Raw genomic sequence first — 13,776 nt, 5'->3', positions numbered from 1 at the left:
AGATGAAGTATGACCTAGGTTCTCAGACAGTCCTCTTTTAGTAATAATCTATAACGATTTACAAGTAAATGAGTACTTTAATGTATTCAAGGACACTTGGAAGGTACTCTCTTAAGTAGTTTAAATATTTTTCCTAAAACGTGAGCAAAACCTCTCAGTACATATTAATACATAATTCCAAATTGATAGAGTCAAAATAAAACGAAGCTTTTATTATCTGGGAAAATAAATTATGTCCTATCCTATAAATATTTTATTATACTAACTAGATTTCTATTTAAATTAATATTTAAATAAAATACTTAATATTAAACATTTAAATTAACAAAATATTTAACAAAAGGAAATAGCTACTACAACTCCAAATATTCAACTACAGGATAAAACATTATTAATTCAGCCCAATTATTCCGTAATTCTTAATCATTCAAAGAGTTAAGTGTATTTGAGATTAGACTCAAGAGAGACCAAAAGGAAAAATAACAAAACCTTCTGCTTAAAGTGTTAACATCCTAAACAGGAATGTAAAACATCTCAAAAATGATATGCCAAGATTTTGATACCTATAATTTTGATATTCTTGGGGGGGGGGGCAATGCATGGGATCCAGTAATAACTAACAAATAAGAAGCAGTTTATATAGCCAATGATAAGTATAAAAATGAGCAGCCAAAGAACATTGTTAAATGTTTAATTAGATTATCAATTAATAAGTACTCAAGAAATAACACAGTTTGAATTCTAATACCTCTTTAAAGTTAGGAAGATACACTTGAGATGATAAAAAATTGAGTATTTACAGAATAGAAATAAAAGAAATACAGACTAAATAAAACACAATAGAAAAAAAAATCAATGAAACTAAGAGCTAGTTCTTTGAGAGGATAAACAAAATTGATAAACCTTTAGCCAGACTCACCAACAAAAAAAGAGAGGGGGCCCAAATCAATAAAATCAAAAATGAAAAAAAGTTACAACCAACACCACAGAAATACAAAGGATCATAAAAGACTACTACCAACAATTATACTCCAATAAAAGGGACAACCTTAGAAGAAATGGACAAATTTACAGAAATGTACAATCTCCCAAGACTGAAACAGGAAGAAAAAGAAAATATGAACAGACCAATTACCAGTAATGGAACGGAATCAGTAATTTAAAAAACTCCCAACAAACAAAAGTCCAAGACCAGATGGCTTCACAGGTGAATTCTACCAAACATTTAGAGAAGTTAACACCTATCCTTCACAAACTATTTCAAAAAATGCACAGGAAAGAATGCTTCTGAACTTATTCTATGAGGCCAGCATCACCTTGATACCAAAACCAGACAAAGATATCACAAAAAAGAAAATTACAGGCCAATATCACTGAACATAGATGCAAAAATCCTCAGTAAAATATCAGTAAACTGAATTCAACAATACATTAAAAGGATTACACACCATGATCTACTGGGATTTGTCACAGGGATGCAAGGATGATTCAGTTCAATATCTGCAAATCAATCAATGTGATACACCACATTAACAAACTAACAAATAAAAATCATATGATCATCTCAATAGATGCAGAAAAAGCTTTTGACAAAATTCAACATCAATTTGTGATAAAAACTCTCAACAAAGTGGATATAGAGGACACATATCTCAACATAATAAAGACCATTTATAACAAACGCACAGCTAATGTCATACTCAATAGTGAAAAGCATTTCACCACTTCCTCTCAGATCAGGAACAAGACAAGGATGCTCACTCTTACCGCCTTTCTTTTTTTTTTTTTTTTTGGCTGTGCAGTGTGGCTTGTGGGATCTTAGTTCCTGGACTAGGGATTGAACCCATGACCCCTGAAGAGGAAGTGCATAGTCTAAACCACTGGACCACCAGGGAATTCCTGTCACCACTTTTATTCAACATAGTATTGGAAGTCCTAACCACAGCAACCAGACAAGAAAAAGAAATAAAAGGAATCCAAATTGGAAAAGAATAAGTAAAACTGTCACTGTTTGTAGATGACATGCTGTACACAGAAAATCCTAAAGACAGCACCAAAAAACTACCAGAACTCATCAATGAATTTGGCAAAATTGCAGGGTACAATATTAATATACAGACTTCTAAAAAAAGCAACACTTTCTTTTTTTTTTTTTTTTGGCACACGGGCTTAGTTGCTCCGTGGCATGTGGGATCTTCCTGGCCTGGGATCGAACCCGTGACCTCTGCATTGTCAGGCAGATTCCCAACCACTGCGCCACCTAGGAAGCCCCCGGCAACACTTTCTTTCAATGAAATCTTATGTAAAACATCATCTGAAATATATATATACACATATGTACATATATATACACATACATACATATATATATACATACATATATTTTTTTTTTTTTTTTTGAGGCCATGCCACGTGGCATGTGGGATCTTAGTTTGCTGCCCAAGGATCAAACCTGCCCCCCCTGCAGTGGAAGTGCAGAGTCTTAACCACTGGACCACCAGGGAAGTCCCCTGAAATATATTTTATATGAAGAACTGATAGAACTCTGTGACCAATGAAAAGTGGAGGATGATAGGAAAAGAAAAACTGAAGTTGACTCTAAGGCTCAGGGGACTCTAAAACTTAAGATCCATGCACTTAATAAAAATAAGAAATTTGGTAAGGGAAGGTAAGTTTGTAGAAGAAAGTAATGTCTGCTTCATAACTGTGATATTTAGTTTGACATTCAAACAGAAAGCTGAGTTGGAACTCAGGAGAAAAATATTTTTAATTTGTCCATGAATTAGTTGATTCCTGTGCTGCAGTCTCTTTTTGCATTACTTATGGTAAACTGGATCACTAAATTATACAATTTCTTGGGAATTCCCTGGTTGTCCAGTGGTTAGGGCTATGTGCTTCCACTGCAGGGGGCCCAGGTTCAATCCCTAGTCAAGGGACTAAGATCCAGAAAGCCATGTTGCATGGCGAAAAAACAAAATTTTTTTTCTTCTCAGTTCAAGTTTCACTGATTTTGAATATGCAGTAAATCATACAGTATTCATGATTTTACGTTGAAATTGTAAAAAACTATATTGTAGGTATTATTAATGGGGAGCAAAGAGAAGAAATGAAGCTTCTTTCAAAATAAGGGCTAAAAAACTTAAGAATCCTTTCAACATGCCTTTAATTCTAGCTCCAGCAAATAAACATGTATTATAAGCTATTATACATCATGCTTTATGTTCTAATTCCTTATAGGTAATATTATTTTATTATTAAGAATAATTACTGTACTTAAAAATACTAAAAATATTTCTGTTCTCTCTCTAAAAGAAAAAAAAATACTAAAAATCTGACTTTCTATTTGCCATCAGTATTGCAAATCAGGAAAATCTAATTAGAGACAACCTTCAACTTTGGCCAATTTGAAACACTTTTTAAAATAATTAATTAATTAATTAATTAATTTAGGCAGGCAGGCTGTGCCAGGTCTTAGTTGCAGCATGCAGGTTCTTTAGTTGCAGGATCACAACATGGGGGATCCTTAGTTGTGGCATGTGGGCTTCTTAGTTGTGGCATGCGGGCTTCTTAGTTGCAGCATGCATGTGGGATATAGTTTCCCGGCCAGGGATTGAACCTGGGCCCCCTGCACTGGAAGTGTGCAGTCTTACTCACTGGACCACCAAGGAAGTCCCCAATTTGAAACACTTTTACCATCAGTGTTTATCATAACTTAGATCCCATTCTGAGAGTAATACCGAGGCCTATTTAAAACTATTTAAAACCCTCAGAAACTGCAAATATATTCACATGTATTAGATTTTCAAGAATGTCCTATTTTATTTGCAGTTCAAAGGGTTTTAGAACAATGAAGAATGTTGTTCCAGTGAAATTTTCCCAGTAAAAGATATATGAGTAAAAGAGGACATCTTTAGTTTAAATTTCACTGGACTTATATTTAAGTAGCTCAGCAAGCTTACCACACTGAAAAATCTACCCAAAGAAAAAGTGACAGTGAAACTTTTATATTAATTGCTTGAAAGATAGGTGAGAATAGGATAAGACAAGAGACCAGTTAGAAGGCTACTAAAGTAGTCCAGGAGAGAGATGAAAGTGGCCTGAACTACGGTAGTGGCAGGAAAGAGAAAACTTAAATTATTGAAAATATCAAAGAATATATTTAATAAACTTTGATGGTAAAGGCAAGCTCATTCACCACAGAACTCAAGAAAGGCTCTGAAATTGGAAGTGTCAGATAATTGAAAGGACATGGGATAAAAAACAGAGGGGGTTAAAAACTGAAGGAATTTGTACAAAGAGCAGATCCCCCGTATTTGTTGTAAGGTTTCATGAAGTCTATTTCTGCTTCTCTGACTTTATCACTAGCTCTTCTTCCACTCTGGTTTGTCCCAGGCCTATTGTCCACCAGGCTTACTGTTATCTTGAACTTTAACTTTCCAACCAAATATCTGAAGTAAGAGCTCAGGTTCTAGAGTGGGTATAAACTTACCTTGAGTAAGTTAGTTAAACTTTATGCATCTCAATTTTCTATGTATGTAAAATAGGAACAATATCTACACAAGGATTTCATGATGTGGTTGAGAAAATTAAAAAAGAAAATACATATAATACACGTAGAATACTTAGCATAGTATCTGAACATAAAAATAACTGAGTACTCACTGTTATTCAAAGCCCTATGATTTCTGGTGCCATCTGTGCTCAAATATCCTTCACCTGGGACTCAACAGAGACAAGGATGGAAGGAGAATGGGAAGGTTTTCCACTTAAGGAAGGTTTTCCCTTTCTACTCATAGCAAAGGGAGAGGAGAAAATGAGGATATCATTAATAGGACAACCACCACAGGGAGTATTCATAATATCATCAGCCCATGTCCACTTTATCTCACAAATCCAGAGATATCACACCAATCCTAATTCTTAGGAGAGACTGGAAATGAAAGCCTCAGAAGTGTTGTTTGCATCTTTCTGTGTAAACAAAACTCCATCACCATTGTGTGAAATTTTTAATCACTTCTTGCAGGCTCTATATTAAAAAACAAACAGGGTGGGCAGAGGCTAAAATGGAATCTTTGGCTCACCATCTGTTTTTCCATTTTTGTAAGTAATACACTTGGAAATCCTCAAAAGAGCTTTGTGCCTATCTTAGGAAAAGGGGCTATGAGAAAATTTGTGTGGCTGCAATATTCCTATAAGTAAGGAATTAAAAAAAGAAGGTAAAATCTAGTCAAAAGTAAGAACAGGTGTCTGTCAAAAGGATATGAGAAAAGAAAAGTCATCAAGGAGGGAGAACTACAGCAAAAGCTATCTGGCAAGAGGCTCGGCTCTCCGCAGGTGATAATGAGACAGAGGATGTATCCATTTGCACAGTCACTGAATTTTCTGCTAATGGCCTTTTGCTCATTTTGCTATTGGGTCACTCATCTTTTTCTTTATAATTTATAAGAGCTTTTTGTAAATTAAGAAATTAGCCCTTAGACACATACAGTAATCTAGCAGATAATTCCCTCAGTTTGTAGCGTGTGTTTTGACTTAGTTCCTGATGAAGGTTTTTTGGGGAAGGGGTATCTTTTTGTCCTTTTTTTTTTTCTTTTTAACCTTAAGCTTTTTTGTTTTTTACCGAATCAAATGTATCAATTCTTATTTTATATTGATAGTTTCTAGGTTTAATGTCTGGAGCAACAGCCTAATGTAAACAAACGTGCTTAAGAACCCTGGTGTTCTTCCCTTGATGTGAAGTAGGAAATCAACTCAGCTCCTGCTAAGCAAAGAAAGAGGAAGAATTTCCCACCCAAAAGGACTAGGGAGGAGAGGAGACGTGCTTCCAGCATCTTAAGTCAGAAAAGTGCATTCAGGGGTGGGGGGCAAAGGGGAAGCTGGGACAAAGTGAAACAGTAGCATTGACATATATACACTACCAACTGTAAAACAGATAGCTAGTGGGAAGCTCCTGCATAGCACAGGGAGATCAACTTGATGATGGGTGATGACTTAGAGGGCTGGTTTAGGGATGGTGGGAGGGAATCTTGGGAGGGGATATGGGGATATATGTATAAATACAGCTGATTCACTATGTTGTACAACAAAAACTGGCACAACAGTGTAAAGCAATTATATTCCTATAAAGAACTTAAAAAAATAAAAATAAAAATAAAAATAAAACCCAGTAAGCTTTGTGTGCAGCTAAGGGTAACTACTGCTGAACTTGGTTTTCTTCTCATGTACCAAAAGCTATCAAGGTATAGTCTGTAATCAGGAATTCAATTACAAACAGAAATTAGAATTTCTTTTTACAATGATGTAAGATGTTGCATCCACTGTAGGCAGGAAAAATTGTTTAAATTATTTTGTAATTAGGAAATTATTTGTTTGTCATAAAGTGTATTTAGACCAAAAAAAAAAGTGCATTCAGTCTTCCACTAAAACACTACATAATGATTAGATGCATAATGATTAGATGTTACAATACTATATATATCCTCTATTACAACGTACAGTATAAGATATGTGTATATATATATATTTTTTTTTTTTGACAATGTGGGCCTTAGAACCTATATTCTTTCCATAAGAAAACAAGGGATTCCCTGGTGGTGCAAAGGTTAAGAATTCGCCTGCCAATGCAGGGGACACAGTTCAAGCCCTGGTCCAGGAAGATTCCCACATGCCACGGAGCAACTAAGACCGTGTGCTACAACTACTGAGCCTGTGCTCTAGAGCCTGAGAACCACAACTACTGAGCCCCTGTGCTACAACTACTGAAAAACGCGCACCCAGAGCCCGTGCTCCACAACAAGAGAAGCCACGGCAATGAGAAGCCCTCGCACCACAACAGAGTAGCCCCTGCTCACCACAACTAGAGAAAGCTGGCACATAGCAATGAAGACTGAATGCAGCCAAAAAAATAAATAAATAAATTTATTAAAAAAAAAAAGAAAACAAAAGTGTGACAAAATAGGGACTCCCTCTACTATTAAAATAATGGCTTTATAGGGACTTCCCTGGTAATGCAGTGGTTAAGAATCTGCCTGCCAATGCAGGGGACACAGGTTCAATCCCTGGTCCGGGAGGATCCCATATGCCGCAGAGCAACTAAGCCCGTGTGCCACAACTACTGAACCTGAGTTCTAGAGCCTGTGAACCACAACTACTGAGCCCATGAGCCACAACTACTGAAGACTGTGTGCCTACACCCTGTGCTCCACAACAAGAGAAGCCACCACAATGAGAAGCCTGTGCACCACAATGAAGAGTAGACCCCACCTGGGCTTCCTAGGTGGTGCAGTGGTTAAGAATCTGCCTGCCAATGCAGGGGACATGGGTTTGATCTCTACTCCAGGAAGATTCCACATGCTACAGAGTAACTAAGCCCATGTGCCACAACTATTGAGCCCATGTGTGGCAACTACTGAAGCCCATGAGCCTAGAGCCCATGCTCCTCAACAAGAGAAGCCACGGCAATGAGGAGCCTGTGCACCACAACAAAAGAGTAGCCCCCATTCACCGCAACTAGAGAAAGCCTGCGTGCAACAATGAAGACCCAACACAGTCAATAAATAAATAAATTAATTAATTAAAAAAAAAAAAACAAAAAAAACGAGTAGACCCTGCTTGCCACAACCAGAGAAAGCCTGCATGCAGCAACGAAGACCCAAAGCAGCCAAAAAATAAATAAATAAATAAACAATAATTTTAAAAAATATCTTCATAAGCATAAAAGTATTAAGGCAGAAGCTTTTAAAAATGTTTCATAATGCAAAATTTAAATCATATGCAAAAGTAGAAAAATAGCATAATGAACTTCCAAGTACCCATCACTCAGCTGCAACATTTATAACATATGCCAGTATCATCAGAAAGTAAATTTTATATTTTACGTATCTTCTGACTTGTTGATTTTTATAAACACAACTGATTAATGGGGTCACGGCCCTCAAATAAACCTAAAAATGGCACTGTTTTTGATAGATAAAACGAAAGATTAAAGAAAAACTATAAAAAAAAAAAAAAAACCAGTCTTCAGTAAAGAAGCAAAATGAAAATGTATTCCAAGACATAAATTTGGATCAACTTACCTGGTGTTAGTTAAAAAGAATTAGAAATTTCAGCCTGAATTAAAGTTAATGAAAACATTTTCTTCTTGATTTATAGGATTATCACAGCTCAGCTATTTTACAGATATGAACACCTACTTTCCATCAGCCCTAAACCAACACTTTTAATTGAGATGACAACATTTCCAACTCAGTACCTACGGCATTTGATGATTTTAACTGTCATCTCTTGCCCAGAATCCTTTGAATCACTCAATTCCTCATAATGTATTCAGTTTATTGATTCTTTCTTTCTTTCTCCTGACCACCCCCCCCCCCCCCACCGCCGCCACCGACCAAACCTCTGACCCCTGCAGCAGAAGCTCATAACCCTAACCACTGGACACCTAGGGAATTCTTTACTGATTTTTCTCATTACTTCATTCTCTCCCAAAAGAGATGATCAACTGTTTTACTTTCAACTCCTAATTCCACTGACTCTCCATGAATCAACCCTTGAAAAGCCCAATACTTGATAATCCTAACCAGCCATTCTTCCTGCTCCTATTTCCAGGGATAAGATAACTATTGGGGAAAAATTAAAAAAAAAAAAAAAAAAAAGCAACATCGACATACTAGAAGTTTTAAAAGAATACCTCAATGTATCCATGGTCATTTACTACTTTCTACTTATGCCTCAAATTCCTAGGCATAATCTCCAATGAGATGAGAACTTCCTTAAAATACAGCATAATTTTTGCACAAAATTCACCCCTCGATGCTTTACAACCTCTCTCCTTAATTACTCGCAAGTTCAATAGTTATTACTGATATCAACAGTTATTCTGTCAAAATGGAAAACGAGGCCTCAATTTTCATTTATTTTAACATGACCTTGTCTTTGCATCTTCCTTTCGTTAACTTCAGAAGAAAAGACTGTTGTTCTTTTCCTCTGAAGAGAATGTTACCGTCTACTCTGAGCCTTCCATGTTATCCTACCTTTTCAGCAACCTTGTTCTCATACTTGTCCTTTTGGCAAAATCTTTCCTACTCCAATTCCTTGATGCTGCTACATCTGGCAGTGATAACTGACTTTTTTTTTTTTTAATTAGAGTCTCTCCCAGACTATCATGACATTGCTCTATTTCTAGTTCTCATCTCAAATTGTGCCTATATTGGTTTATTTTACACTCTCTCATCTTTACTGTTTAGCATTCCTTTCTCCCCACCAACTTTAATCTTTGTTCTTTTCTCTATGTCTACTGGAGAACTGGATGGAAGAGTGAGTGAGAAAATTGAGGGAGGATAGGGAGGATGTTTATACTGGCAATCTGTAGTTCCTCACATGCATTGGGATGGCAAATAGTTGAGAACTATTGTTCACCACCCTCTTTGGAGAATTCATTTATTCTCATAAATACCATACTTATATCTATGCATTAATTCTCCAATTCAATTTTTCTCATAATTTTGACCTCTTTCCTGAGGCCCATTCTATGCTCTGGAGGCATAATGAACATTTATATTTTTATGTCCCACTAACAGACAATTCCAACCTGACACAACCAAAGTTTAACATCAACTTTCCCATCTAAAACACATTCTCTTTCTTTTGAATGATCCAACCAATCTCTATTACCCAATTAGAAAAAGTGTCACATCTTTCATTTCCTACATCTAGCTAGTAATCAATTCATCATTTAGGCTGTGACATTATCCTCATCAAACAGAAGGGGTAAAGAATTCCCCATCCAAAAGAGCTATCCTCATCAATTCTTCCTGCTACACTCACTATAATCTCACCTCTGGTCTAATCTCAAATGAGAAGACCCCTTTCCTTATGTCATCGTCTATCCAGTAATTTATAATAGCTTTCTATTATCAGCTATATATAAAGTCTAAATGTGCCTAGTGATGGGTTCTCTGAAATGTGACAACTACCTTCATACCCTATTTACTATTCTTCTCTACTATGGCATTTCTCAAACTTTTTGGTCTCAAGATGCTCTTCAGTCCTAAAAATTATTGAGGATCCCAAAGAGCTCTTGTTTAAGTGGATTATATCTATCAACATTTACCACACTAGAAATAAAAATTGAGAAAAATTTTAAACACAAGAATGCATGAGCACACATTCTGTTAACAGTCAGAGCAATGATGTCATCACACATCATACAGCCCAGAAAACTTTACTTACATTGAGAGAATGACAGTGAAAAAGCCAAAAATCAAGTTAGTACTATTATGAACAGTACTGACCTCAGAAGCCCTGGCTCACTTTGAGAACACTGCTCTATCCAACCTTGCTTCTCTTAATTCATTTCCCTATCAATCACTGATGTTACTGATGAGTAATTTTTGCATGCATCAATAGCCTTGAGGCAAAAAAAGACTAAGGACCAAAGATTTATAAAATAATCTCAAAGTTCCTTAGCATGCCTGCTCATTCAGAATCTAACCCAAGCTATCAATTTTATGCCCCTCTACTGCCATTTCCTTCTCCTCCTCCACTGCACTCCAAGCAAGGCTGGAGTCCCCAAACAGAGCAAACCTTTTTCTGCTTCAGCATCTTTGAATACACTATTTCCTCTGCCTGGAAGGAACTTCTCTTACTCATCCATCAGATTCAGTATATAGGTTACCTCTCCTATGAAGCTTTCGCTTGACACGTTCCACTCCCAATTATACTTTTCTCTGTAATTCCACAGCATATTTAAAACTTCCACATTGCAGTGTAGTTATTGTTTGTATGTCTGTCTCCCCATTAATACTGAACTACATGAGGGCACACTTGTATCTTACTCATCTTTATACTTCTAGTACCTCACATATAGTGGGAACCCAAACATATGATCATTCATTTGAAGCTGTCTTTCAAAGACCAATTCAATGCTCATCTATCCCCAAATATTTGAGACCACAGTACTCGCTCGTTCCTCTGCACTTCTGCAGTACTATGTAGAAACTAGGAAGTGAGAAAAGCCTAAAGGAAACTGTTACTCCTTCCAACAAAAAGACTGGGGGCTTTGGCTTATAGGATGAAATCTAGCTCCCTAGTCTGACATTTAAGGGCCTTCATCAAGTGGCTCTTCTTCACCTTTTCAATCTTATTTTCTACTATCCTACAATATGAATTTACCACACCTGTCATCCAAAACACACGCACACACTCACACACAGTATCCATTCTATTTTCATCCCTTTTGTTTATACCCATCCCTCTCCTAGGAATTCCATTTTCCTGTTATTTTAAATCCTGCTTTTCCTTAAAAGCTTCCTTCAAGATCTAAAAAGTCTATGAAGATCTCTAGGACTATGCCAGACCAAAGGAAAATTTCCCCTTTTGGGATGTCTAATGCATTTCAATCTGCTTCCTATAACCTAGTATTTATAGTGTATTGTCTTGCATTGTTCTTTAGTAATCTCAAGTAAGTCAAAATGCTGCAACTCCCAATAGCTCAACAGCTCTTCAAGAGCAGGCAGTCTTCACTCAAAACATTTGAGTGCTACTATATACTAGATATCGGTAACGTTTCTAATCTTATTTTGCATTAGCCCTTGCTAGAAAGGAAGATGAAGGCATTTAATAAACGCTATTTTCTTTACTTGATTTTCTTCCAAACTGGTCACAATAATCCAGGTTATTTTTTTCTAGGGAACATTTTATCTGTAGATACAATTCTCAATTTGAAAGTAAAATATGTGATCTAAGATGCATCTTCTCAGCACTCTAAAACTGCAAGCTTAAATAAGATGCTTCATTTACAGATAACTCACTCTTGAGTCCTCAATATACTTCCTTTTGAAGAGCCCGTCCCTCTTTTGCTCCTTTAATTTGAATATATCTTTTCTTATTTTAGTTGTTATAATTTCAGCTCCCTTAACACATTCTGATGTGTGATTACTGGTAATAATGCCAGACTGTTTAAGTAGCATCAAAGAAATGAGGCAAGGAAAAATCATGCATAAAATAAAAACAATCTTTGAAAACCAATAAGTTATGGTGATTAGGTCTCTGGCCATTGCTTTTCCTTAAATGGAATTTGGGGCCACATCTTCACTATCACCATGTCCTTAAGTATCCACACCCAAATGGAGCAAGCAGGAGTTGGAAAACAGACTAAAGTAACCCTCAAGACTTGCTCCCTGATATCACTGATTGATACTAACTTCTGAAGATGATTTTCCCCAATTCTTCTTTTGCATATGTAATAAAATCATTAAGAAGGAATAACACTGAAAAATATAGTTAAAAATAAATCAAAGGGTTTAGGATGCTCTAAGTCCCGGTTGTTTCCAAGTATATCACCCACAGCTGAACGGTGAACGCAAACCACTAAACACTACAAGAGAGACCTGAGGTTGCCGGGAATTTTTTCTGGCATACATAGGAGAATATTCTTTCAACAAGAGAGTCTCAGAAAGAGTTTCATGTAAGAAGGGGACTGACTGATGAATGAGGAAAGAAAGGAAGAAGCCATCAGCTGACACGCAGCAGCTCCCTCACCCCGTGCTCCCCCTCCCCAAAAGCTGCAGGAAATAGAAAGCTGCAGAGTGTACCTTCCAGGCCAGAAGCAAAACATTGAGGATGGCCAGCAAAGGGCAGGGGCCATTCTCATTCTGGGTGATGATGGGTGTGTTCTCTTCCTTCCACTGGATCCACTTGATGTGATAGACAGACTGTCCCGGGAAGCGTTCCTTGGAGGCCGCCAGCACCTGGGCTGCCTCTCCCTCCTCCTCCGCCTGCTCCCGCTCCTCCTCTCCACACAGAGGCGCAGCCCCGGGCAACACCGCCGCGCCCTCCTCCTCCTCCGGGACCCTGTTCTCAGCTCCTTCTTCACTGTTGAACTCGGAGCTACTGGGGAAAGAATGCAGGTTAGAGAACGACTCCAGGGAGTCCAGGCTCGGCGATTCCCCAGGAGGGCTCGGGTCGCTGCAACTGCTGCTGAGGCCGCCGCCGCTGCTGGGCTCCTGCGAGCCCGCGGCCGCCGACTCTGCCCGGCAGGTGCCGGCGGGAACCCGCACGGCGCCCGCGTCTCCGGCCGGACCCAACCCATGGTCGGCTCCGGCCTCGGCAGTCTCCAGGGAGGCGGTCACCTTGTGCTGCCCTGTCAGAGGTGCCTTCTGGGCAGGAGGACTCTCCAAATCGCTCTCCTCCAAGTCCAAGCCCGGGAGGGAGCTGCAGGATAGGAGAGCCTGAGGAGAGCCGGCGGGAGAAGCCAAGTCCGAGAGGCTCCTCCCGGCGGCCGCCGCCCCCTGCCCCTTCCCGCCGCTGCTCTCCGCCGCCCATACTCCGGAACCATCCCCAGCGGCGAGCCCGGTCTCCTGTCGCCCTTCCTGCGGAGACCCTATCCCCGGCGCTGGCCCGGCGGCCACCCCGTGTTCTAGCGGCTGCAGGCTCTCGGGGCCGCTCTCCATACCCAGCCGCCCGCCCCTCTCTCTAAAGAGACCGCGGCGGGTTCTCCTCAGACAGCGCCTCAGACGCCATGACAGCGGCACTGGCAGCTACAGCGCCCTTGCGCGGCCTCGGCCAGGCACGTCACGGGGGAGGGCACCGGGAGCGCGCGCGCGCCGCCGCCGCGCTGTGGGCCCCGGGCGTTCCTGTCCGCCGCTAAAGGAGGGCGGCGCTCGCAGTGGCCGCCCACGCGGCTCCGTCCCGCCCGCGCGCCCGCGCGCTCGCGCGCTCTTGTTCGCGCGGGGCGTGGAGGGCGTGGCTAGGAGGGCGTGACCAGGAGGAAAACAT

At 39.4% G+C, this 13,776-nt stretch overlaps 1 protein-coding gene across 7 annotated transcripts in view; it reads right to left on the bottom strand.

The window, feature by feature from the left end:
- Positions 1-13,567, bottom strand: part of MINDY2 (MINDY lysine 48 deubiquitinase 2) — a 74,632-nt gene extending 61,065 nt beyond the window's left edge. For all 7 annotated transcript variants that reach the window (XR_009051396.1, XR_009051397.1, XR_009051399.1 and 4 more), the window contains exon 1: positions 12,594-13,567. Coding sequence is in view for 1 of the 7 variants with exons in the window: in XM_057722549.1 (XP_057578532.1) it covers positions 12,594-13,451 (858 nt within the window). In the remaining 6 variants the exon portion in view is untranslated. The remainder of the gene's footprint in view (positions 1-12,593) is intronic.
- Between the last annotated feature and the right edge of the window lie 209 nt (positions 13,568-13,776).

This window comes from Hippopotamus amphibius, chromosome 2, assembly GCF_030028045.1.
Source record: "Hippopotamus amphibius kiboko isolate mHipAmp2 chromosome 2, mHipAmp2.hap2, whole genome shotgun sequence".
NCBI classification, from domain to species: domain Eukaryota; kingdom Metazoa; phylum Chordata; class Mammalia; order Artiodactyla; family Hippopotamidae; genus Hippopotamus; species Hippopotamus amphibius.
This window is presented reverse-complemented; position numbering and strand designations above follow the sequence as displayed.